Source organism: Mobula hypostoma, chromosome 16, assembly GCF_963921235.1.
Source record: "Mobula hypostoma chromosome 16, sMobHyp1.1, whole genome shotgun sequence".
Classification (NCBI taxonomy): Eukaryota; Metazoa; Chordata; class Chondrichthyes; order Myliobatiformes; family Myliobatidae; genus Mobula; species Mobula hypostoma.
Window position 1 is genome coordinate 25,191,349 of NC_086112.1, and position 27,175 is coordinate 25,218,523.

The 27,175-nt window shown below is 39.6% G+C and overlaps 1 protein-coding gene across 1 annotated transcript in view; it reads left to right on the plus strand.

Annotated features, from left to right (window-relative positions):
- The window catches only part of kcnn2 (potassium calcium-activated channel subfamily N member 2), a 118,279-nt gene extending 95,268 nt beyond the window's left edge, over positions 1 to 23,011 (plus strand). Inside the window, exons 6-8 of the mRNA XM_063069166.1 lie at positions 474 to 601; positions 8,284 to 8,353; positions 22,474 to 23,011. Of these exons, the coding sequence (XP_062925236.1) occupies positions 474 to 601; positions 8,284 to 8,353; positions 22,474 to 22,761 (486 nt within the window). The 3' untranslated portion in view covers positions 22,762 to 23,011. The remainder of the gene's footprint in view (positions 1 to 473; positions 602 to 8,283; positions 8,354 to 22,473) is intronic.
- Positions 23,012 to 27,175: the final 4,164 nt, after the last annotated feature.

Below are 27,175 nucleotides of genomic sequence, written 5' to 3' on the forward strand. Positions count from 1 at the left end.
CTTGCTTTGTAATATGCTTATGTCTTATAAAATGTTGATTCTCATTTTCAATATTTAAAGTTTCTGAATTTAAGTTGCTTGGTAAAGTCTGGTAACGAAGTAGTTATTTAAAAGTTTCTGGATTCTAGTATCAGTGATGAGGAGTTATGAGTAGCTACATTTCAAGGATCCAAAATTGTATACAAGCTACCATATCAATTAATTGTATGCAAATTTAGAGTTCCATTTTAATAGAAACTATAATTACAAACTGTTAGTAATGGAGTTTGATTTCACTTAAGCAGGTTATAATCAAATCTGCCCAATAGTGCCTTAATATTGGATGTTATGTTAAATGGCAGGCACAAATGTTATTTGGATTGAAGAAACCTAGAATACTGATGTTCTGCTCATTTATTTAAATCCTTAGTATTTTAAAAAAACAAGCTGTACTCAGATATGCACAGAAAATGACTCTGAACTTCCACTTATAGGTGAAAAATGCAGCTGCCAATGTTCTCAGGGAAACGTGGTTAATATACAAAAACACAAAATTGGTGAAAAAAATTGACCATGCAAAAGTAAGGAAACATCAACGCAAATTCTTGCAAGCCATCCATCAGTGAGTATTGTTCATATTTTACCAATGGTTTAACTTTGCAAAACTGCAGAGTAAAATGCTTATCATCACTAGTTTAGGTAAAAACATGGGTAAAATGAATGTCTATCCCTTCATACAAATCAATTGTAAGAAAAAGAAAGAGGACTTTTATCTGTAGTTGTTTTTATCATTAGTGCTATATGTGTTTATCATATGTGTTTTGTTTTTAAATGAAATGTTTTTCTCACAATTAATTGTTAATGTTAAAGTAGTATTTTAAACTCTAAGTGACTAATTCTTCATGATAACAGTCTTTACTGTATTTAAATCTTGCTCCTTTTGTATTTTTTGTTTTGATAATGGATTCTTAAGGATATGTGGTAATCTGTGATTGTGCACTCCCAGCGGGGAGCAAGGGTGCCTGAAGTGGGTGTAGAGCTCTATTTTCGATTTATGCTCTCTTTCCAGCAAGGATTACAGAACTGCACCCATGAGAGCCCAGATAAAAAATTCTAATTGTTTCTTTGGGGTTCCCTTGTATGCAAACTTGCTATTAAATAATGCTTTTCTATGTACTGGGGAATTTTTGAAAAATGATACATGTGTCTTTTACTTTCTAGTGTTAGGTCGATTTTATGTTAGTTCCCTTATTTAACCCTTTGAATATTGCGGTAGCATTTGTAAAAAAAAATCCAGAGATGGTATAAAATAATTTCTTTGCATATTTATTATTCTGATGTAAATTTCTGTTGGCTTGTTGAGCCTTTTGTTAATTGTTAATATTAAAGTAGTATTTTAGTACTTTTTCTACTGTTCAAAATTACATTATTTCATTCTATTTTAGTTTATAAAATTGGCCGATGAAAAAGGCTGGTTTCATCACAGCAACCTTTATTTTTCAAAGGGTTAAATTGATTGCAGATTATTTGCTTAAACCCTAGTCTGTTCTAAAGAGAGTGAAACTATTGTCAGATTGATATTATTTTATGCATTGTTTTATGGTGTGCCTTATTTTACATTTAATTTCTTTTTGTTTGTCTTTTTGTATTTCTACAAAATGAAACTAGAGCTCGAAAGTAAGTTATGTGTGTTGTATCCCAATGATTTTTCAATCCCTATGCATGCAAGAAAGAGGTATTATCATTGTGAATCTAATGGTTTGACCACCTCCATGGAAACTGATCAGAAACCATGATCTAATCTGTGATAAGTGAAATTCATTTGCCATGATTTGCTGTAAATGGTTAATCTTAAAAAGATGAGAAAGACAAAATGTTGGCCCAATTCTGATTTTATCTACTTTATTTTGCTCTTGCAGCTAAACTTCCCTGTGAAGAATCTATAAAATAAACAAAGAACCAGTTCTGCAATAAAATTAATATTATATTCATGTAATTTAACAAATTCCACTAACAGCTAGTAAGGGCTGGGGAAATTCAACCTATTCGTGATGATTCAGCTGATAATATTGAGTTACTGGCACTGAAGGATTGTCACTTAAAGTTAGTTAAATAAGAAAGTAACTGCACACATCTACAAAAAAATCAAAGTCCAAAATAAATTTATCAAAGTACATGTATGTCACCATATACAACCCTGATGTGCTGCCATACAGGAGAAGGGATGATTGTACAAGGTGAAAATAGGCTGCTTTCTTTTAAAAGCAGGTATAGTTTAGAGATCTGTAAGTGTCCTTTGCAGAATCAATACCAATACCGGCTGTGTGACAAAACGGTGACCATGATAATCATCTGAAATTGTTATACTCTGACTGTAGAAGGCTGTAAGAAGCACATGATTCACAGCTGATGTTATTCGATTTTATGTTGAATTGTATAGAAGGACCTAAAAGTTAGTTATCCGAGTGGGAATTACTCAAGGGAATAATGGTGACTGGAAGTAGATGTGTTCAGCAGAGTGCTCCCTCAGTCCATGTTTGTCTGCCCCATTGCAGATCAGAATGCATCCAGAATAGCTTACAAAGCTTAGCAAACTGAAATAAGGACAAGTGAAGTGATGTGACCCTTGTCCCACTTGCTGTCACCCACTGGCCTGCTGACCTGAACCTCCACCTTCAAAAAGCAGCCTGTACTCCACCAATCCATGTCCCACCAACTGCACCCCCTGCTGATCACAGAATGCCATTTGCAATGCAGTTTGAATACCAATGCAATGCAGTTTCTGGTAATTTCTCTAGATAGGGTGAAGAGAGACTGAACTGGTACCTAATCAGCTCTGTCGATAGGCAGGTAAAAGAGCATGACTGTGATGAATCACTCAAGGTTTAAATAAGCATGAATTTTTGGTTCAATTTTTTTTTGCAGCTTTGGTAGTGATATTGGGATGAGGTGATAACTAGGGCGTGGTGAGGTATGGATGTCAAAGAGATATGGCAATGTTATTTGTATTTAAAGCTTGAAGTAGGCCATTTTGAAACATTTGGGCCAACCTTTTACCTGCCTTCCAGTGAGAAAGATGCAAGGGAAAATGTATTATCAGGTTTGGGAGCTGTACCACCAGAAACAAACTATTGACATGATTGCTATTTAATTGGTATTGGTTTATCATTGTAACATGTACCACGATACAGTGAAAATCTTGTCTTGCATACTGTATGTACGGATTAAATTATTACACAGTGCATTGAGATAGAACAAGGTAAAACAGTAGCAATGCAGAATAAAGTGTAAAAGTTACACAGATAGACCCCCATCACCCAGGACATGCCCTCTTCTCATTGCTACCGTCACTGATGAGGTACAGGACCCTGAAGGCACACACTCAACAATTCAGGAACAGCTTCTTCCCCTCTGCCATCTGATTTCTGAATGGACATTGAGCCCTTGGACACTATCTCACTACTTTTTTTTTCTTTTTTTGCACTATTTATTTAATTTAATTTTTTTTAATATATATGTATATATTTTATTGTAATTTACCGTTATTTTATCATGTATTACAATGTACTGTCGCCGCATGACAACAAATTTCACCACCTGTGCTGGTGAGATTAAATCTGATTCTGATTCTGATTCTGATTCAGAAGAGGAAATTTGGGCCGTTGTATTGACTTTGAAAATGTTATTCAATGTAATTGAAGTTGACTGTCATGATCTTGCCAGTATTGTGAGAAGATTAACATAACATTTGTATAAAACAAATTTTGAAGTTCCGTCTGGCCAAGATGAGCCGTACATTCCTTGGCTGAACATGAATCCACGGCATAATTTTCTAATCTTCGTGCCTTGTGGCAGAATGTCGGATTGTATTCTAACTGACAGGAAAGTAAAGGCAGAAAACTAGTTTGTTTCAATGGGGTCCTTACCATCTTTATAAAAAATATTTCCTCTCCAGCTCTAAACCTGATTTACGACAACAAATACATACGTTCACGGAATGTTTTTTTCAAAGGGCCATAATCCAGCTAAAATCAACACAACTGCAGTTAGATATTGGTCAAAAGTTCTTGATCAAGTGTTAAAGGGGAAAGAGAGCTTGAAATGCAGTGAGGAACCTGTACTGAAGGAGGGAAGCTGTAACCACAGTTATGAGGAGACAATGGCAGTGGTGGAAAAAGGAAACCAGCTAATGATGATGGAAGTGAAGAGGGAAGCTGGGATGGAGTAGATCAATGTGTTTTGTATTATTCATACTTCAGAATGTGAAAAGGCCACTATTATTACATTTGGAAATAGTATTCATAGAACCGTTAAGCAGCTGGTGACTCGTGCTCAACTGTTGGTTCACTTGTATCATTTCCCTGATTGTATGGATGAGATCATCTCCTACTATTATTGGACATCCTACATAAAATGTGGGAGGAACTCAGCAGGTTATTGCACGTGTGTCCCATTCCTTTGATCCATGGATGCTTGTGCTTGTGTAACTACTTAGCAGATCCCTGACAATGGAACAAATGTGCTTTTAAAACATACAGGCAAGTAACATAATTTGGAGTTAATAGTCACTGATAACATTTTGTTTTTTAAACCACTTTAAGAATTTAAAGCAGTTTAAGAATTTACATTTGAAAACTGAATCCACCCACTCAAATTAGTGCAATTAAATAGAATGAGGCAGTTCATTCATCAGACTTGCTTGGGTTTTAATCTGCAGAACTGTGAAATATTTTGACAAATTTTCTAAAACTTCAGGATAAAAATGTTTTAAGTAGTCTCATTATTGCTTCCCAAGGTAAATTAAACTTTCATTCTATAAGTGAAATATGGTCTTGCTAAAAGACTTACCTAAAGTTGATGAAGGGGTAAAAATGTGCCACATTATTTAAATAAAATGTAATATTTCATAAGTGAATTCATAATATATATTTGTTTTGGAACTATATTTTTCCTAATTTGTTAACATTAGCAATATGTATATCATCAATAAAATAACAAAAAAAAAGAATATTTTGTAGAAAATAATGCAGATGAAATAATCCCATGAAATAATTCTGTATTGGTTAAACCTTTTCAGATTAATTTAGATCACATCAATCTAATTGCAAATTTACAAAAATACAGTCAGATATCATATACAATAACAAATTAGATGAAGGGCATGCCATTCTAAACAGGTTATGACTAGCTGCAAGACGTTTATGATGTTTGATTTTTAATAGGACTCTCACTTATCACTGAGTTACATTGAAAACAAACTTATCTTGATCAAATCCATTTTGCAGGACTGGTATCAGGCCAGACGGACATAGGAGTGTTTCAGATATATGGGCCCAAGGGACCTCTAGGATGAGTGTTGGAAGTAAATGAGAAATGATAACTGAGTTTGGATTGAATTTGGCCCACTGCTATATTTATGTTTGGATTCTGAAAGTGCAGCTGTTGGATAAACACAAACTTTCAGAATTCAGTCAGTTAATTGAAGTAATATTTTCTTGTTAAAGCGATCATGTCAAAAGTTGTATAGGTGAGGGTGTAATTCAAATAATTTTGTAACTTTTCCTTTATTTCCCTAATCCCATTGATTGTGTTCGAGCACAGCATTTAACCTTGAGATTCACTGAATCATAAAACCATAAGATACAGGAGCAAAATTAGGCCATTTGGCCCATCGAGTCTGTTCCACCATTTCATCATGGCTGATCCCAATTTTCCTTTCAGCCCCAATCTCCTACCTTCTCCCTGTTTCCCTTCTATCAACCTCTGCCTCCACAGCTGCCTGTGGCAAAGAATTCCACATATTCACCACTCTCAGGCTAAAGAAATTCCTCCTTATTTCCATTCTAAAAGGACGTCCCTCTAATCTGAGGCTGTGTTCTCTGGTCTTAGAGTCTCCCACCATAGGAAACATCCTCTCCACATCCACTCTATCAAGGCCTTTCACCATCTGATAGATTTCAATTAAGTCACCCCTTATTCTTCTGAATTCTAGTGAATACAGGCCCAGAGTCATTAAACGCTCCTCACACGACAAGCCTTTCAATCCTGCATTCATTTTCATGAACCTTCTTTGAACCTTCTCCAGTTTCAGCACATCCCTTTGAAGATAAAGGGCACAAAACTGCTCTCAATACTCCAAGTGAGAGCTCACCAGTGCTTTATAAAGTCTCAACATTACATCCTTGCTTTTATATTCTAGTCCTCTTGAAATGAATGCTAACATTACATTTGCCTTCCTCACCACAGACTCAACCTGCAAATTAACCTTTAGGGAATCCTGCACAAGGACACCCAAATCCCTTTGCACCTCAGTTTTTTTGTATTTTCTCACCATGTAGAAAATAGTCCACTCTTTAATTTCTTCTACCAAAGCGCATGACCATACACTTCCTGCCACTTCTTTGTCTATTCTCCTAATCTGTCTAAATTCTTCCATAGCCTCTCTACTTCCTCGAAACTACCTGCCCTTCCACCTTTCTTCTGCAAACTTTGCAACAAAGCCTTCAAATCCATCATCCAAATTATTGACATATAACATAATTAGAATTGATCCCAACACAGACCCCTGTGGAACACCACTAGTTGTCCGCAGCCAACCAGGAAAGGCTCCCTTTATTCCCACTGTTTGCCTCCTGCCAATCAGCCACTGGTTTATCCATGCTAGAATCTTTCCTGTAATACCCTGAGCTCGTAGCTTGTTAAGCAGCCTCATGTGTGCCACCTTGTCAAAGTCCTTCTGAAAATCCAAGCACACAATATTAACCGATTCTCCTTTGTCTATCCTGCTTGTTATTTCTTCAAAGAAATCCAATAGATTTGTCAGGCAAGATTTTCCTTTGAGGAAACCATGTTGACAACAGTCTATTTTATCATTTGCCTCCAAGTACCCTTAGACCTTATCCTTAATAATCCACTCCAACATCTTCCCAACCACTGAGGTCAGACTAATCGGCCTATAGTTTCCTTTCTCCTGCCTCCTCTTTTGTATTAAAGAATTAAATGACATTTGCAATTTTCCAGTCTTCCGGGATCATTCCAGAATCTAGTGATTCTTGATAGATCATTACTGATGCCTCCACGATCTCTTTAGCCACCTCTTTCGGAACCGTGTGGTGTACACCATCTGGTCTAGTTGACTTATCTACCTTCAGACCTTTCAGTTTCCCAAGAACCTTCTCTCTACTTATGGTAACTTCACACACTTCATGACCCCTGACACTTGGAACTTCCACCATATTGCTAGTGTCTTCCACGGTGAAGACTGATGCAAAATACTCAGTTTGTCAGCCATTTCCTTGTCCCCCATTAATACCTCTCCAGTATCATTTTCCAGCAGTCTGACATCCACTTTCACCCCTCTGTAGCACTCTCATGTATCTGAAGAAAGTTTTGGTATCCTCTTTAATCATTTAGTGGCATTGTCAATTAGAAAGAAACAGCAACATTTTGTCAGTGCAGTTTAAGACAGAGTTATGGTTTTGATATGGTTAATCGGGAATTTAACTCTTGAAATTCAAGAAAATAGATTGGTAAAAGATTTGCTAAATAGAATGAGCATTGGGATTGTCAACAGTCTCCAAAATTTGAGGTTTGTTAGTGACAAATTTCCTTCCAGAATCTGGGGGAGGATATTGTAATTTATCTTGGTTCAGAATCTCTTGATTCAAAGTTAAAATGGATTTCGGAAATTGGGTGTGAATATACAGGGTTGCTCACTTCAAAAGGGGAATGCTTGTTTGTTTGTACATTTTTCTTTGGTTTATTAAATACATTTAGAAGATATTATCAATCCACATCTCATTATTATGTGAATGTACATTCCAGACCAAATTTATCCATTGTAGAGTGGACTATAGATGTCCTTTAAAGTCCAGTTAAGTCATCGCTGACATACCTAGTTTTGAGGAAATGGGAAACAAATTCTCATAGAAAGTAGGCAGAACTTTGGGATGGTCTCACACCAATCTTTTTCCATCCTATGTCTAATGGTCATGATACTGAGGCTTTTAATGAATGCCTAAACTTTGGTCTGACATTTGTAAAGTCCTCTTATTTTTCTTCATCTGAAGCTGTGTCTAATATATTACAAAATGCACACATTTTTCTATGCTACCAACTATTTCCATATCAAGGCAGCATGCTTCTCATTTAACAGACAGATGAGTGGTTTTGAAATTTTAAAAGTAAGAAAGTCATTGTTCATGCAGGTGGTTTGCTCTGGTGAATTTTACTGCATGTTCTCTTTTGAAGATGGCATTGCAGAGTGAAGTGAAATTGACCAAATAAAATGAATGTTGCCTTCAGGTTGCGAAGTGTAAAAATGGAGCAACGAAAATTAAATGATCAAGCAAATACTCTGGTGGATCTTGCGAAGGTCAGTGGGGTTTTTCTTTAAACCATTTGTGAATTTTTCTAAAATATTGCACCATGATTTTTGTAAATTGATAGATGATTGTTCTCACAAATTTCCTCAACTTGTACAGAATAATTACCTTGTTATTTTTAAGGCATCGTAAAAATGTTCATTTATTTATTTCAAGGAGAGTCAATAAAGCAGGTAATTGAACATGGAAATCACTGACGTGTTTAGGATTTACATGATTTCTCCCTCACTTGCTCTGTGTTCTTCATTCTTTCTCCCCAGTCATGGGAAGTAGCCTCGCAAGCAAATGGTGTTGAGCCACAGCAGATACTCCACTAAATGAAACGTATGGCTGCTTTGCTGCCTTACTCTGTTGGCTTTCCCTGGAGCAGCTGGAGCCTCAGAAATGGGAAAAGGCTACTGAAGTCTTTTCTGTTTCTGCAGTTTTGTCCTTAATAGTGAAGAAATTCTATTATTGATTGCAGGAGAGAATTCTGGCTGGGCTTTACTGAAATTCAGTTGGGAGGTTAGTTAAGCTTCTGGTTAGATAATCAGTCTAAAGGGGGCTATATTTTTAGAAGGCAGTAGAAAGGCTTTGAGAAGGATGATGAAACGGCCATGATATCATGGCAGAGAAGACTCGATGGGCCGAATGGCCAAATTCTACTCCTCTGTTTTATGGACTTATATTTTGCTGCTTAATCAGACTGAGTTTAAAACTAATCTCATGGGAAAGTTGGAGAGAAACAGTCCAAAGCTATTGTTCAGCCTTGTGTGGTATGTTATGCAGTGCTGGGACCATATCATCTGTAATTTTTAGGTATTGCATATTTTTTGGTTGTGTAGCAGATACTGAAGATGTCATAGCCAGGGGAGGTAGTGAGGATAAGCTCCCACTACCTATTAAATACCCCCAGTGGTATGTGTTTCAAACCAAATCTTGACAATCAAGCAACACACATCAAGGTTGCTGGTGAACGCAGCAGGCCAGGCAGCATCTCTAGGAAGAGGTACAGTCGACGGTTCAGGCTGAGACCCTTCGTCAGGACTAACTGAAAGAAGAGCTAGTAAGAGATTTGAAAGTGGGAGGGGGAGGGGGAGATCCAAAATGATAGGAGATGACAGGAGGGGGAGGGATGGAGCCAAGAGCTGGACAGGTGATTGGCAAAAGGGATATGAGAGAATCATGGGACAGGAGGCCCTGGGAGAAAGAAAAGGGGGAGGGGGGGAAACCCATAGGGTGGGCAAGGGGTATAGTGAGAGGGACAGAGGGAGAAAAAGGAGAAAGAGGGAAAGAATGTGTGTATTACGATAACGGATGGGGTACGAGGGGGAGGTGGGGCATTAGTGGAAGTTAGAGAAGTCAATGTTTATGCCATCAGGTTGGAGGCTACCCAGGCGGAATATAAGGTGTTGTTCCTCCAACCTGAGTGTGGCTTCATCTTTACAGTAGAGGAGGCCGTGGATAGACATATCAGAATGGGAATGGGATGTGGAATTAAAATGTGTGGCCACTGGGAGATCCTGATTTCTCTGGCGGACAGAGCGTAGGTGTTCAGTGAAACGATCTCCCAGTCTGCGTTGATCTCGCCAATATATAGAAGGCCACATTGGGAGCACCGGACGCAGTATATCACCCCAGTCGACTCACAGGTGAAGTGTCGCCTCACCTGGAAGGATTGTCTGGGGCCCTGAATGGTGATGAGGGAGGAAGTCTTAGGGCATGTGTAGCACTTGTTCCGCTTACAAGGATAAGTGCCAGGAGGGAGATTGGTGGGGAGGGATGGGGGTGGGACGAATGGACAAGGGAGTCGCGTAGGGAGCGATCCCTGCGGAAAGCAGGAGGGTGGGGAGGGAAAGATGTGCTTTGTGGTTGGATCCCGTTGGAGGTTGTGGAAGTTACGGAGAATAATATGTTGGACCCGGAGGCTGGTGGGGTTGTAGGTGAGGACAAGGGGAACCCTATTCCTAGTGGGGTGGCGGGAGGATGGAGGATCAAGTCCAGCTTCTAGCCTTCTCGTGTGGCTTAGTTACTAAGTCCAGCAGAAATGTTTATACTGACAGGAGAAGGGGCAAATGCAGGTTACTGATGCCTTAAAGCCAGTTGCTTCGGGCAGATGGGGCTCATCAGCTGCGGTTGGCAGCTCACCTAAGAGAAGGAAGACTCTGATCTCAAACCTCTGCTGCCTTGCGGCTACACCCACTCATGGGGAAGACTTTGGGAATAAACCCTCAGGAAAAACCCGGAGATGGAGTGACTGGGAGTGTCCTTTGTTGAGTTCAACGGTGTCTGGCAACTCCTGCGAGGTGCTGGTATCAGACTGTATCAGCCTCTGCCATTCCTTTGGATTCATCAGCTGAGCGGAGAGGGGCAGCCTGCTACAGGGGCAACAGCTTGCTCTCCATATTGTGCTGGCCTGGCTTGGGTATCATGTAGGGTGCAATATCCATGTTCGAACTCAACCAACGGATGGCCTCATAGCAAATACTGTCAGCAAGAAATTGGAATGTTCTTCAAAAGTTTCCATTTTTAGGTAGCTTCTATGAAACATGAACATTTCACAAAAGGAATCTGTCCATGGTATTAATTTTAAAGGAATTAATTTAGAGGTGGGTCTACTGATGACATTACTGCCAGAGGAAGTATTCTTCAAGTCCGCACAGGTTAGGTTACAGGCTTCAAGAGCTCCCTCACTTTCCTACATAGATGGCAGGAACCTCCTTTGTCATCGTGAATATAAGGTTTGTTTTTTGAGACACCATTGCGTAAACTCTCTTCAACAGATCAACTGAGGTAGGAAGAGACTGCGTCAGTAGAAATTTAGGGATGGAATGGCAGGGCGAGTATATTCGCAGGTATCAAACAGGAATAGTGATCATAAGGTAACTCTAACCATTGTGTAAAATATATAGATATATATTATGTGATTTAAAACTCCCAGTGTGAAGTTCTGCTAGATGGGAACACATTATCAGGAGTTTGTGTATAGGAGGTCAAAGAACTTTCACTAACGTGAGCAAATTTTTCAAGTGACTTCAGCAGATTGCAGGAATGATTCGGAATCCTTGATTCATGCATTTTGTTGGCTCATTCGTTCTCCAGTACAATTGGGTCAGATTCACTACAGGTGTTACTTAAAAATTGCATTAGCTGAGATCTTCTGAATCCAAGAAACGAAGTGTTGTGCTTCGCTTAAGAAAATGTAACCCCATTATACAGAAGTTTATTTATATAGTAAAGTGCATTTATTTTGTATAATATTGCCACTTATGCGGAATTCCCTGCATTGTTGTTCATTTGCCTTCTTGAGGAATCACCGGAAAATATAAATAAGTAAGAGTTTATGTTATTATTTAATCTTTTCATCCCTTCAGCCACTGTCAGTAAATTCTTCTGCAAAAAGGCCAGACAGGACTGAGGTGGTGAAGAAGAGTGGAGAAGGAATCGACATCTGTCCTCAATTGTCTGTTTTACAGGGGTTCCTAACCTTTTTTATGCCATGGATCAATATCATTACGTTGAGAACCCCCAGTTTAACACCGACATAATAAAGTTCATGTTCATATTCAAATTTATTGTCATTCAAGCAAACACATGTAGACAGCTAAATGAAACATCATTTCTCTTGGGCCAGGGTGCAAAACACAATACGTATAGTCACACACAGCACATACAGTCACAAAATAATACTAGTCCCAGACCGGCATGACACATTGTTTTCCAATTCCAGACCTTGGAAATTACTTCTACTGAACTCAATTTCAAAAACTGCTAGTAGTACATCGGAAATCTGGTATGTGTGATCAAAGACAACTTTCTACAATAATGTGACTAACCATTTTTGCTGCAATGTTAAAACAAAAGATGATAGAAAAAGAAATGCTATCAGTAAAACATGTGAAAAGGCATAGGGTTAGTAACAACTTTGTCAGCTTCCTGGGATGGTTTTGAAGCAGCAAAAGACCTAACGTGTTGAAAATGGGACTCTTTTTGGTATTGATGGCTAAGTTAAGCCATTAGAAAATGTCAAAGCATGGATTGAATCTAGCAGATCTCTTTGTACTTTTCAACCAATTTGTGATGTAATGTTAAAAAAACACTTCGTATTATCTCATTGTGTCTCAATTGGTCACAAAATGCGAGGTGTTAGATATCACTCTCTTGCAACTTAGTAACAGGTGCATTTTCCAAGTAGATGGAGGTTTGAAAGTGTGATCTGGCGACTAGCATTTTCCAATCATAAACTATTGATTTTGTGATTGGAATAGATAGAGTAGGCAGGTGTATACTGTTTCCCCTGTGATTGCAAAAGCCCATGCACCCTTCAATCAAATATCAAGTGTAAGTTTTAATTAGCTTTAAGTTTGATCACTGTACAACAGAACTCTTTACTTTAAATGACCATATCAGACAGCCAAATTCACTGGATGAGAATGGAATGTTGATTCAATCTGATCATGGCATACATAAATCTGAAATTTAAGGGATGTCTTTAAAATTAACTTGCCTGAAATAGTTTGAATTTTCTCCTGTTTGATAATAGTGAAGAATTAAAAAGTATACAGGGAATTCAGCTCACAGTACAAGGAACAGGACTGAGTATCACAAAGCAAAACCAAGGTAAAATTGGTCACCAAGGTCAATCATCACTAGAATAGATTTGAATAGACTTAAAGAAGCCGTGTATAATAAAGTGAAACTTTTGGGAGTAACTGTGTAAGCCTGCACTGCCAGCAACTGAGTGGAAACTGAGAGTTGGAGTTAAAAATGTGGTTTCACTATCTGAGAGAATGGTTACCCACTGAGAATGTGGAATTGTTCAACTTTGTATAAACAAATTCATTGTTCATTTTTCATCTTTTGATAGTATTTTTAAAAGTTTTCAGAATAGCTCTTTTGTTTCTACTGCTAATGTTGCTGAAGGTATTTCCTCTTCTAGAAATTGTTTATTTAAATCTGTTCAAAATACTCTATCAGTGATGCTGTGTGTTAACAGGAAAGCGGAAAGACCTGCTCTCTTATATCACCTTGCAGGCTCTAAGTGCTTCATATTCAATTAGATAATGTTCAAGTGTTGTTACATTGTAAGGAGGAACGCAGCCGACAATAGCAAGTGAGAATTTCTCTTATTATCACCCTGCTGAGTTTACTGGGCCTCAATTTAGATTAGATTAAATTGGATTAGATTAGATTTCTTTATTACATTTGCATCGAAACATACACTGAAATGTGTCATTTGTGATAATAACCAATGCAACCAAGGATGTGCTGGGAGCAGCCTGCAAATGTCGCAACACATTCTGGCGCCAATAATGTTCAGCAGAACAACATGTAGTCAACATACAACAACAACAATAAAGCAAAACAACAATACCGCACACACTGCGTCAGGCCTCCAACTGCCAGTCCTTAGCCTAGGCCCCAGATTCGCAGACATCGGGCCTCTGATCTCTGGCCTCGCTTTCCTGGACTCACCAATCCTTGGCTTCGACCTTTGGACTTCAACGACTTCTGGATTTTGACCCTAGGACTCGCCAGTCATGTCTCTCGATCTCAGGACCTGCTGACCTTGGGGCTTGGACCTCTGGACTGCCTCACCTGGCAGTGCAGTATGCCCTCAGTACTGTAAGAGCTGAATGCGCTATTTTTAGGCAGTTCCTTAGGATCAGGGATAATTTACTTCCACCCTGGTATTGGGATTCTGAGGTGGTTAATGAGGCCAGTGGGAGAACTGCAGACTATTCTAGAAATGTGTGGATAGTCAGAGGCTTTTTCCCAGGGCTGAAATGGTTGCCACAAGAGGACACAGGGTTAAGGTGCTGGGGTGTAGGTACAAAGGAGATGTCAGGGGTAGATTTTTTACGCAGAGAGTAGTGAGTGCGTGGAATGGGCTGCTGGCAACGATGGTGGAGGCAGATATGATAGGGTCTTTTAAGAGACTCATGGACAGGTACATGGAGCTTAGAAAAATAGAGGGCTATGAGTAAGCCTAGTAATTTCTAAGGTAGGGACATGTTCAGCACAACTTTGTGGGCCGAAGGGCCTGTATTGTGCTGTAGGTTTTCTATGTTTTCTAAATGGGCACATGGTGTCTGACAGATTATTTGCTGGCTAGTTTGAGAGTTAGTAATCTCTTTCATCACTTATTAAGGGCTTCTGTGTGCTCCAGTTACGTGACATTGAGGTTTTCAGTACGATCCCAAACACCTCCTCCTCCACTTTGAGTCGTCATGTGCCAGCGTTCCCAAAAGCCGGTGGGCAGATCCTCAGGGAACTTTGTACACATTCTTGAATCCTTCCTTCTGTCCAAGTGGTAACCTTTCCCCATGACAGGCCTCAGGACAGAGTGTTTGTTCTGTGAGCCTACCATTGGGCATGTCTTGATGTGGCCAGTCTAAGGTAGCTGACTGAAAATAATCAGGGCCTAGTGCAGGGAATGTGGCCTAGTAGAGGACAAAGGCATTGGTTTGAGTATCTGTGGAATAAATTACTGTCCCATCCAATCAGGTTCAAAGTTAAAAAGTTCAAAGTTCAAAATACATTTATTATCAAAATCTGTACACATTCAACTTCCTTGAGATTCGTCTCCTTACAAGCAGCAACAAAATAAAGAAAGCCCTAAAGGACCGATTAACAAAAACAAAGTCCTTCCAACACCCAATGCGCAGAGAGATTAAACAAAACAAATTGTGCAAACAATTAAAGAAAGTAAATAGCACTCAGAACTAGAGTTTTATGAAGGACACCTCGCCAGGCATAGCAGACAGTGTAGGCCAAGGCCTCAGTTCAGCGCAGAGCTGAGTAAATGTCGTGAGACCACAGGCGCAAAGCCAGGCATCACTGCAGACAGTGCAGGCCACAGCATCAGCTCAGCGCAGAGCCGGGTAAATGTTGCGAGACAACAGGCGCAAAGCCAGGAATCACTGCAGCCAGTGCAGGCCAAGGCCTCAGCTCAGCGCAGAGCCGGGTAAATGTCGTGAGACCACAGGCGCAAAGCCAGTCATCACTGCAGCCAGTGCAGGCCAAGGCCTCAGCTCAGCGCAGAGCCGGGTAAATGTCATGGAGCAGCGAGCAGAACCAGGCAGAATCGGCCCTCGCCTCGCCTCCAGTCCCAGCACCCTGACCTTTGCAATCTGACCCTGTGCTTAAATCACCAAAACATCATGTCGTTCCTCGCTCTCGGACCACTCTGGGGCCTGGACCGTGTTGCCCCGGTTCAGGTCATACTCGACTTTCCCATTTCAGCCTTAAATCGATCAGGCGTCGGGACCTTCCTCGTGCTCGGGGACGTCTCGGCACTGCCTTGACTCTGCTTCAACCCCGCTTTCGCTTGCCTCTCCATTGTTAGCATTGAACGTTATTAATAAAGTGTTATTAAGAAGGTATTTAGTAGTTTTCTTTGTTTTGTTTTCTGCCATCGATAAGTAGTCGCTGGGCATCACCAGTGCCACCTTAATGCAGGTTGTATTCTGATTATTAATTCTTTGTTATACTTTGTACCCTTTGGCATTCTATGGACCGTTACAGACTGTGGCACTTTTTGCCATGTGTCAATGCAAGATTAATTACTGTTTAACTCTGTGGATCTACGTGCTGGCCTGGTGCACCCGTGTGTTGTGCTGCCACTCCCTGGTTGTGTGCAACCAGGCACCTTCAGCGGTCACTTTGTTAGGTGCCAGGTGCTTCTGTAAAGTGGCCACCGAGTTTATCGTCAAGGACTCCTGCTGCTGTAGCCCAACCACTTCCAGGTTTGACATGTTGTGCCTACAGAGACGCTCTTCTGCACGCCGCTGTTGTAACGCGTGGGTATTTGAGGTACTGTCACCCTCCCGTCAGCTTGAACCGATCTGGCCATTCTCCTCTGACCTCTCTCATCAACAAGGTGCTTTCACCCCTAAAACTGCCACTCAATGGATGTGTTTTTTTTCTTGTTTTTCACACCATTCTCTGTAAATTCTAGAGCAGGGTCCAAGGCATGGTATTGGTATTGGTGCATGGCATAAAAAAGGCTGGGAACCCCTGCTCTAGAGACTGTTGTGCGGGAAAATCCCAGGAGATCCCTTCTGGCAATTATTCCACAGTTGAAGTCACATTTCTAATGTTTGGTCTGAACAACAACTGAACCTCTTGACCGTGTCTGCATGCTTTTATGCATTGAGTTGTTGCCACATGATTGGCTGATTAGATATTTTTTATTACTCAGCAGGGTACAGGTGTACCTAATAAAGTGGCCACTGAGTGGATTACACTCTGGCTCTCTTTGGCTGTGTGCTCCTGCACTGTTAGGTACGGTGCCCCTCTGTGCTGAACGTTAGAGCTCATCTTGCACAGGTCTAAAGCAATGCCTAAGGGAACAGGAATCAATACAGAAATCCAGGAGCGAGAAGCAAACAAAATCCTCCCAGAATGCCAAGCGGGAAAGTGGCATTGCACACTGCTCCTTTTAACTTAAAAATAAAACCGAACCCAGTTAGAATGATTCTAGAACATGGAATAGTGCAGGACATAAACAGGTCATTTGACCCACCATGTGTGTGCTGACCATGATGCCAATTAAACCAAATCTATTCTGCCTGTACGTGAATCTTATCCCTCCATTGTGTGTCTTATCGGCCTCGTAAATGGCACAATTGTATTTGCTTCTACCACTACACCTTAATCCTATCCCTGTAGATCTTGATTCCCTAATCCTGGGAAAAGGACTGAGTGTGTTCATCCTGTCCAAGCCCCTCATGATTTTATACACCTCTGTAAGATTGTCTCTCAGTCTCTACACTCCAAAGAATAAAGCTTCAGCTCACCCAACCTCTCCCTATAATTCACTCCTTTGTCTCTTGGCAAAATCCTCCTAAGTCTCTCATGCCACTTTGTGCTGCTTTCATCAACCAACTTTGATCAATAAATTATAGCAAGGTTCAGTACCTACCCACCATAAAACATTTTATTTATTTTCACTGATAAATTTCCAGCTTTACACTCCAAAGTGTTGACTGTAATGTGTGCTCTGTTAGGAGCCCATTACTTTCAGTCGATGCTGCACAGAACGTGCAGCTCCATTTTCTAATATGGAACATGGGCTGTCATTATTCATTAAGATACTGGCCCTGTAAGCTCAGTGCATATTAAGGCAACATTATGAGTTGTGGCTCCCAGTATGGAACTTTGATTGTGAAAATTGGGCATTCAGAAATAGACATATTTTAATGCATCATCCTGCTGTGAAATCTTGTGCTCTGTCCACCTACAGTTAAAAGCCTAATCAGTTAAAGCTGTAAATACATAAAAAAACTACTAAAATCTGGCCTGGATATAATAAGCAATAAACAAGTGTTCAAGTTTAAAAGATGCAGTGAAAGTGTAGGCTAGGAAACTCTAAGAAGCTCTCCTTGCTCATATTTGAAGATTAAGACAAAATTTGAATAGCTGTCTCTCAGTCTAGCTAGAGCTGTACTTTCAGTTGTGCTGATAAACCTACGTCCCATAATCATCACAATTCCAGGGGTTGGGTGGTCTGTCCCACTATCAGGATGAATGCATCGAAAGTGATGGCACAGCCTCTGACACTAGGTGTCGTCAACATAGACCCTGGAAGCTATGAAGTCTCCTGCACCTGTTCAGATGTGGGCAAGGAAACTCCTAGTGGATTTTATCCCTTCTGCTTATCTTTATCCATTGAATCTTCCAACATCACTAGAGTTGTCACTGTCACCGAGTGTTGGAAAAGGGGAGACGTTCTCTCCACATCCATCCTGTCAAGAGCCACATGATCTTTCTATCAAATCCCCGGCGGAATTCTAGGAGATACAGTCCTCCCCTTTCTGATCTTTCCTCATTCCCTAACCTGCCATTCTAGGTACTGGTTGAGGAGAATTTCTCTGAACATCCTTCCTTTAGACTAATACTGTAAACAGTACTCCAAACATATCCTCACTATTGCCCTATATAAGTGAAACATTACCTCCTTTCAATTCCCCTGGTGATTAATAACAATGTTCTGTGTAATTTTCTAATCACTGTGCTTTTGTTGTGCCCACCATTGAGCACATCTGCAAGGAACATTGCCACAAGAAAGCAGAATCCACCATCAAAGCCCCCATCCCCACCATCCAGGCCATACTCTCTTCTCAGTGCTGCCATCGGAAAGGAGGTACAGGAACCCTCTAGTCCCACACCATCAGGTTCAGTAACAGTTATTACCCTTCAACCATCAGGCTTCTAAACCACTGTGGGTAATGTGATGGGGTGTCAGAGTTCAGAGTTCAATTCTAGCATCCTCCGTACGAAAGTTTGTACGTTCCTCCTGAGTGCGTGTGGGTTTCCTCCGAGTGCTCCTGTCTCCTCCCATGTTCCAAAAGACGTGGTTGGTAGATTAATTGGTCATTGTAAATCGTCTTGTGATTAGGCTAGGGTTAAATAGGTGGGTTGCTGGGTGATGCAGCTTGTTGGGCCGGAAGGGCCTGTTCTGTGATTTATCTCTACATTTTAAAAAAGTCACTCACCTCAACTGTGAACTGATTCCACATCCTATGGACTCATTTTCAAGCACGCAACAACTCACGTTCTCAGTATTATCTGTCTATCTATCTATCTAATCTATTTATTATTTTTACTTTTTCTCAGCTCAAGTTAGTAAAACCTGAGGGATGGGCAAAGCCACGTACACTCATTTCTCATTGATAGGAACTCTTGAACTATTCTAGTGGTATTCAGTATTGTGGCTTTTTGGACAGTTACATAATTATTGCTGTATAGCAAATTGTTTAATAGTATTGCATCATGACTTTGAGATGAGACCAGTTGTAGATATTACTATTGGGACAATGTATACCCTATTCATGTTCCAATTTCCTCTTTTAATTCAGCATATCTCTGGTGTTTTTCACTTAATGATTTCTGAATGTTATGTGTATATCTATTAAGTAACTTATTCTTGCTTGTTTATCCTGTAATATTATATCTGGCCTTATATCATGGATTGCCCTATGTGTACTAAGGAATCATTCGTAATATAATTTGTAGAACCCTGATTCTAAAAACTCGATCAGGCTTGTATTTATGGTAAGGTATGGTGTCTTCTATGAGTTTGTATTTTAAAGCAAGATTTTGGTGAATGATGTTTGCCACTGGATTGTGCCTGTGTAAGTAATCAGATTATTATTGTTGTTATTATTATCTGAATTTGCAGTTTGCCTTCTTTTGCACATTGCTTGCTTGTCAGTCTTTGTGTGTAGTTTGTTCATTGATTCTATTGTATTTTTTGTTCTGCGAATGCCTGCAAGAAAATAAATCTCATGGTAGTATATGGTGATTTATACATACTTTGCTAGTAAGTTTACTTTGAACTTTGATTCCATCATCCAAATCATTCACATAAATTGGAAAATATTAAGGCCTTAACTCCAATCCCTATCATGCACCACCTGACCGAACAGAAGAACAAGTCCCTTTACCTCATTGGCAATCTTGTTTTCTGCCATTTAATCCCTTTGTTTTTGCCTTGAATTCAATACTACTGGATATGAGGTTGCCATTTTGCAGAGCACATGCTCTCAGTTTACATCAGCCATCTTCAGCTTCCAGTTGATTCCCAGACTGACTTACCTGTCTATCTTCACTCTCCTCCAGTTTTATGGAGAATCGAAATGCCAACTGGAAGAACAACATGTCATATTGTCATTCACACTATTACAGTACTGTGCAAAAGTTATATAGCTAAGGTGCCCAAGACTTTTGCACAGTACTGTATTTGTCAGCGCGAAATGGAGAGCGAGTTTGTAAATGTGGCGGGAGGAAAGGATGTTGGGAATGTGAGGGTGGAGCACCGAGGGAGGGGTGAGGGACAGGTGGCAGAGAAAGAGTGCAAGGGATGGGGGGGCGGGGTGGTGTGTATGCAGACACGCTCAGCCCTGAGACACCAGGCAATGTCATTTGATTCCAAACAACTGATTTACTGATCATTACAGGATGTCTCTCTGGTGCTTCCCGTTTCCAAGCCTCTCCCTTCCCTCTTCACAACCATGATTCCCCTGTCCTTGACCTCTTCCCACTCTCAGTCCCCACTAGAGACCCATATCAGAATCAGGTTCATCATCACACACATATGTTATAAATCTTTCTTTGTGGCAGCAGTACAGTGCAATGCATAACATTACTACAGCACTGTGCAAAAGTCTTAGGCACCCCAGCTATATATAGGTGCTTAAGACTTTTGCATAGTACTGTATATAATCTTTCACCTTCCCCGAAGAAAGTTCTGATGTAAGGTCTGGAAATGAAATTTCAGTTGACACCTTTTGCCTCCACAGAAGTTGCTTGACTGGCTTCTTGCTGGTGTATCTTTGTTCCACACTAGTTTGCAAGGATTCAGATATCATCAACCAGCCATTTTGCTTGAAGCAATTGTGACCTGGTGAACTGTTTTAATATCAAATCACTATAGCAGATGTTAGGAAATACAAAACTGCTGCTTGTTGCATTGTCAGTGGTTGGGATGAATTTGGCATTTACAGAATATTTCCTGTTTGCATAAGCAACAAATCCTGTTAAATTTGCAAGCCTTGTTACTAACACAACAAAACTGATGAACAGCTTGCCTTAGTAAGCAACACATCAGTGGTTTGCCAACTATATCCATCCAGTTGACGTTGGAAACATTGGAAATGTCCCCAAAGCAGTCGGTATTGAACCTATTCACTACAGTGGTAGTCTACAAAGAATTGGATTTGTACTTTGATTGATTAAGGGAATGAGAAGGAGAAATTGGAGGAATGCTTCTGAAATTTTAACTTCCTTTTGTTTGAAAATTTAACTGAAATAACAGCTATTTCTAGCTCAGTTTATTTGGTTCTAATCTATCAAACTTGCTTATGTTGGTATTGAACCTCTGTTTTCACTCTTTTTAATTCATTGCAATGTTTAAATAGTAATTGAATCTCCATGACAGCAAATTATTTTTGTTTCTCAGCAAATACCTGTTAAGATAAATGTGTTAAAAAGATCTAACTATGTTCAATGTTTGCCCAGTGAATGCCAGGAATTGGAACTGGAAGCTGAGGATTTGCTCTGATAATTTGCAACATTGATACATGATTAAAAAAAAATGAAATGCCATGTTTGTCAGGATGTCATATTTATTTATTTGTTTTATTTAGAGGTGCCGAGCAGAATATGACATTCTGGCCCTTCGAGCCACATAGCCCAGCAATCCCCAACAACCCCCAATTTAACCCTAACCTTATCACGGGACAATTTACAATGACCAATTAATCTACTTACCGGTACGTCTTTGGACTGTGTGAGGAAACTGGAGCACCCGGAGAAAGCCCATGCAATCCATGAGGAGGATGTACAGACTCCTTACAGATGATGCCATGACTGAACTCTGTAGTCCCATGCCCCACTGCTGTAATAGCGTCATGCCAACTGCTACGCTATAATAATTAGGACATTAATTATTCTGCACCTAATACTCTAGGTAGTCTCCAAAGGGATTTATATTGTGTTTTCCTGTTAAAATATTGTGCATATTGTGTATTTTTTTCAAGGATCATAGAGTAATAGAGCACGACAGCACAGAAACAGGCTCTTCGGCCTAGTTGGTCTGTACTGAGTAGTTGTTTTTCCTCATCCCATCGATCTACACCTGGACCAAAGCCCACCCTACTCTTCTCATCCATGTACTAACCAAACTTCTCTTAAATATTGAATTCAAACCAGCATCCAATGGTAGCTCATTCCACACTCTTACTACTGTCTGAGTGAAGAAATTCTCTCTCATGTCACCTTTCACCTTTCACACTTAACCCATGATGAGATTTGAGTCTCACCCAATCTCAGCGGAAAAAAGCCTGCTTGTATTTACCCTGTCTGTACCACCCAAAATTGTATATACCTCTATCAAATTTCCCCTTATTCACCTACGCTCCAGAGAATGAAATCCTAACCTACTCAACCTTTCCCTATAACTCAAGTTCCAGCAAAACTATTATAATTTAATTGCTTCTGCAAAATGGGAGATTTGTTTTGAAAATTGCAGTTTTTATTGGTAGATATTAACTCAGTATGAAAGTGTTTCTTGAAATTAGCAACAAGTGGTGAAACATTTCAAATGTCTTCTTTTCCCTCATTTTAGACGCAAAACATTATGTACGACATGATCTCAGACCTGAATGAAAGGAGTGAAGACCTTGAGAAAAGGATTGTAACGTTGGAGTCTAAATTAGAGACGTTAATAGGAACTATCCAAGCTCTACCTGGACGTATTAGTCAGTCGGTCAGCCAGCAACAGAGGGAATTTCTGGAAGCCCACATGCAGCACTATGACCAACAATTACCTTGCAGCGCTGAGCGGTCACGATCTTCGACCAGAAGGAGAAGGTCCTCCTCAACAGCTCCACCAACATCATCAGAAAGTAGCTAGAAGTGAATGTTTTAACCACTAGAAAGAACTTTTTTTTGCCATCATATGGTTGATATTTCAGCTTTTATTGTAAAGCCCTAACAATACTAAACAGTGTTATCCGGATTCTGATGTCAGAATCCAGGGAACCTGAAAAATTATTTTAGGCCAAACAGAGTGAGTGCTCTCCCTCAGATGCACATTGAATGCACCTAACCTGCTATATAGATTGTTTCTTCTGTACAACTCAGTTGACTTTTTACTTGCGCACTTCAACTGACTTTATTAATATATAATATAATAAAAAGAACATTTCTGGATATTTCTGTCTGGTCAGTTTAAAACCTTCAGTCCATGGGCATAGACTCAGGTGATCAATCAATAATGAGCAAAAAAATGATTCAACTAACATTATACACAAGTTTTTTTTCCAACAAAACGTGATATCTGATGAGTTAAATGAAAGCAATAATCACCATATCCTACTGCTTAAAGGAACATTGGCCTGCTTTTAACAGCAGCCCGCTATAGAAGATATACCTGAAATCATACATCATTTAGCTAAAAGTTCTATGATACTCTGTATTACGCCCTTAGACTTACAAATGAAAAACGGAAATGAAAATGAAGTACCCAAGTGTGTAAATGGTCAAAGCAACTGGATTATGCAATAATATCGCATCTTCAAAATATAACTTTTCCTAGTTCTCATGAAAGATCTAAAGTTTTATCTAATATTTTTCTATTTTAGTGACCGTTGAGTGCTTCCTACAATTTCCATTTTAATTTCAGATTTTCAGCAATATTTTCAGCATTCTGCTTTTGTAGTCACCCAAGAAATTTTAATATACAAATGAATAAAATCAGAATCCATGGCAGATCATCATATTCCACTGAAGTGAATGGCTCTGATGCTCCTTATTATGAATTTCCAACAGCAAGATTTGGGAGAGAAACACAATGTTTGGTGGCGAACCTATGGCACGCGTGCCCAAGGCGGCACACAAAACTTTTGATTGCACGTGGCATGCAGTGTTACTTGTCGATTCTTAAAACACCACCCATTATAAGAAGATACACAATGACCATCTCTATTACCAACTGAAGCAACAAATAGTTTTTAATACCAGAGAGCAGTGAGATGTTTTCAGAGAAAACATCTCACACCAGCTTGGTGCCAGCTAGACAGTTGAGCGATCACGTGACATTGGATGATATATTTTGAAATCTTCACAGACACAACAGTATTTGGTTGTAAACAGTACAGTAACACTACAATTGAGCAATTCCATTGTTTATCAGTTGTCTTTTTAAAAGATTAATAATAATAATGTTTGAACAGGCTTTCTAAAATTTCTTTATTTCAATTTGTCTCCATTATACTTTTATAAATAGTAAAACAATAAATACACACAAATAAGCAGCAGCAATCATCATTTTCCGTAAATTATCCAGTATCAGTTTTACTAATTCATTAGTCAATGATCATCTCTACTCAAATGAGATTAGAGAATTTTTTAGAAGATCGCCATTTTGCGCACATGCTCTCAAAAAGGTTTGCCACCTCTGCTATTTGATATTGTTCCTTATACTTTTTAAAGTTAGGATTGTTAGATTAGATAACACCAGAAAGTTTGATGTAAACCATAGAGTTTGTTTGTTTTCAGTAAGTTTGTTTTCTTTTCATTATCACACAAATATAGGCTATTTAAAGGACAGGTGTCAAAAATGTATTGCTTAATGTATGATAAATATATACAAAGTGAACACTCCCAGAAGTGCCCCATTGTTCTTTGAACCACAATACTTCTCAAACTACTGTTGACTGCCAGCCAAAGTGATCAGCAACGTTCTATCTTGAACATGTTATCTTCTCTATTAAGTAATTGAAATTGTTGGTTTGCAAATAACTAATTACAGACCATAGAGATAAGTCAGTGAAACCTATCTGACAAGTCCACGTAGATCATTTAATTTGTCTCCATTTCTTTCAACATGATCTTCAACATTTTGAAATAGATGGAGAATATTGAATGCATGCTCTTTGGGGAGCAAATATTTACATACAGTGGCCACTTTATTAGTTATACTTGTTCGTAATGCAAATATCTGATCAACCAATAATGTGGCAGCAACTCAATGCATAAAAGCATGCAGACATGGTCAAGAGGTTCAAATGTCGTTCAGACTAAACATCAGAATGGGGAAGAAATATGATCAAAGTGACTTTTACCATCGAATGTTGGTGCCAAAACAGAGTAGTTCGAGTATCTCAGAGCATGATCTCCCGGGATTTTCATTTTAATCTCTAAAGTTTACAGAGAATGGTGCGAAAACAACAAAAAAAAACTCAGGGGGTGGCAGCTCTGTGGGCGAAAATGCCTTATTAATGAGAGAGTCCAGAGGAGAATGGCCAGATTGGTTCAAGCTGAAAGGAAGATGACAGTAACTCAAATAAACTCACGTTACAACAGTGGTGTGCAGAACAGCATCTCTGAATGTATAACATGTCGAACCCTGAAGTGGATGGGCTACAGCAGCAGAAGACTAACAGGAAAGTCATGATGAAACTCTAAACTAGATGGTCTCTTAACATAGATTTCAAGTGCCCAATAGCAACTGTGTCTTCACTAATACAAGGGCTCTTGTTTCCAGTATTTTTATACTGCATTGGCCCAAATCACAGCCACGCTTCCTTCATTTTTCATTTTACCCAGTGTATGAATCCAGTGCAATGACTGATCATCATGTTTCTGGCACCAACATCCAAAGAGAATTAAAAGTAGGAGTGTTGGAAGGAGGAATATTTCACTGTTACATAAAATGTTTGCGAATGAATCAGTTTATACACAGTAGGTAGCAATAATGAGCACTCTCGTCACCTAAATGTGAAGTGCTTAACATATCCAGTCAGCATTCTATTCCCACCCAAAGTCCTTCTAGCTGCTTCACCATACCAATCATTAATCTGTCTACAGTTCTGCAATACCCAAAGGATGTGAACCAAGCTGTGCTTACAAATCATCTGCTATGATCCTGAGAAAGGGCCTTGGCCCGAAACATTGGCTGTTCATTCATTTCCGCGGGTTATGATGATGATGATTATGAAGACACGCAGTCCTCTTTTATTGTCATTTAGTAATGCATGCATTAAGAAATGATACATTATTTCCTCCGGTGTAATATCACAAAACACAGGACAAACCAAGACTGAAAAAACTGACAAAACCACATAATTATAACACATAGTTACAAACAGTGTAGCAATACCATAACTTGATGAAGAAGTCCGTGAGCACAATAAATGCTGCCTGACAGGCTGAGTTCCTGCAGGATTTTCTGCATGTTGCTTTGGATTTCCAGCATCTGCAGACTTCCTTGTGTTTATGATCTGCTATGGTTGTTAAAATGGTGCTTCACAGCCCTATCCTACAGGTGTTCTGATTGGGAGTGAGGACATTCATATTGGTCTGTTGATCTATTGGTCCATGTGCTGTGAATCTAAGCAACAGTTTCAGCGTCTGGGATGAACTTGAATGAACTGGAATCCTAACCGTGCTTCTTGAATCCTTACTTACCAGAAAAAGATGCTGATATTAGACTGAAGCTGATAAAAATTCTGGCCGGGAGATGTATTTAATTAGATTACGGAAAGTATGATAAAGCCTTTGAATCAAAAAAACATGCTCTGCAGCATGGGAGTTCTGAGAATGATCAAACAACCTGAATAACCAAAGAAAATACAGAAGAGTGCAGAGCTTGTAGAGAGTGGAGAAAGTTTAGAGGCATAAAACACATTATAAATAATTATTGAATTGAATTGAATTGACTTTATTACTTACATCCTTCTTACACGAGGAGCAAAAATCTTTACGTTATGTCTCCGTCTAAATGTGCAATGTGCCATTTATTGTCATTTGTAATAAATAGTATGTACAATGGGACAGTCAATGTAGCATAGAAATACAATTGTATCAGCGTGAATTAATCAGTCTGATGACCTGCTGGAAGAAGCTGTCCCGGAGCCTGCTGATCCTGGCTTTTATGCTGTGGTACCGTTTCCTGGATGGTAGAAGCTGGAACAGTTTGTGGTTGGGGTGACTCGGGTCCCCAGTGATCCTTCGGGCCACTTTTAAACACCTGACTTCATTATGTAAATGTCCTGAATAGTGGGAAGTTCACATCTACAGATCTGCTGGGCTGTCCACACCACTCTCTGTAGAGTCCTGCGATTGAGGGAAGTACAGTTCCCATACCAGGCAGTGATACAGCCAGTCAGGATGCTCTCAATCGTGCCCCTGTAGAAAATTCTTAGGATTAGGGGGCCCATACTAAACTTCTTCAAACGTCTGAGGTGAAAGAGGCACTGTTGTGACTTTTTCACCACACAGCCAGTATGTACAGACCACATGTTTATACTGAGGAACTTAAAGCT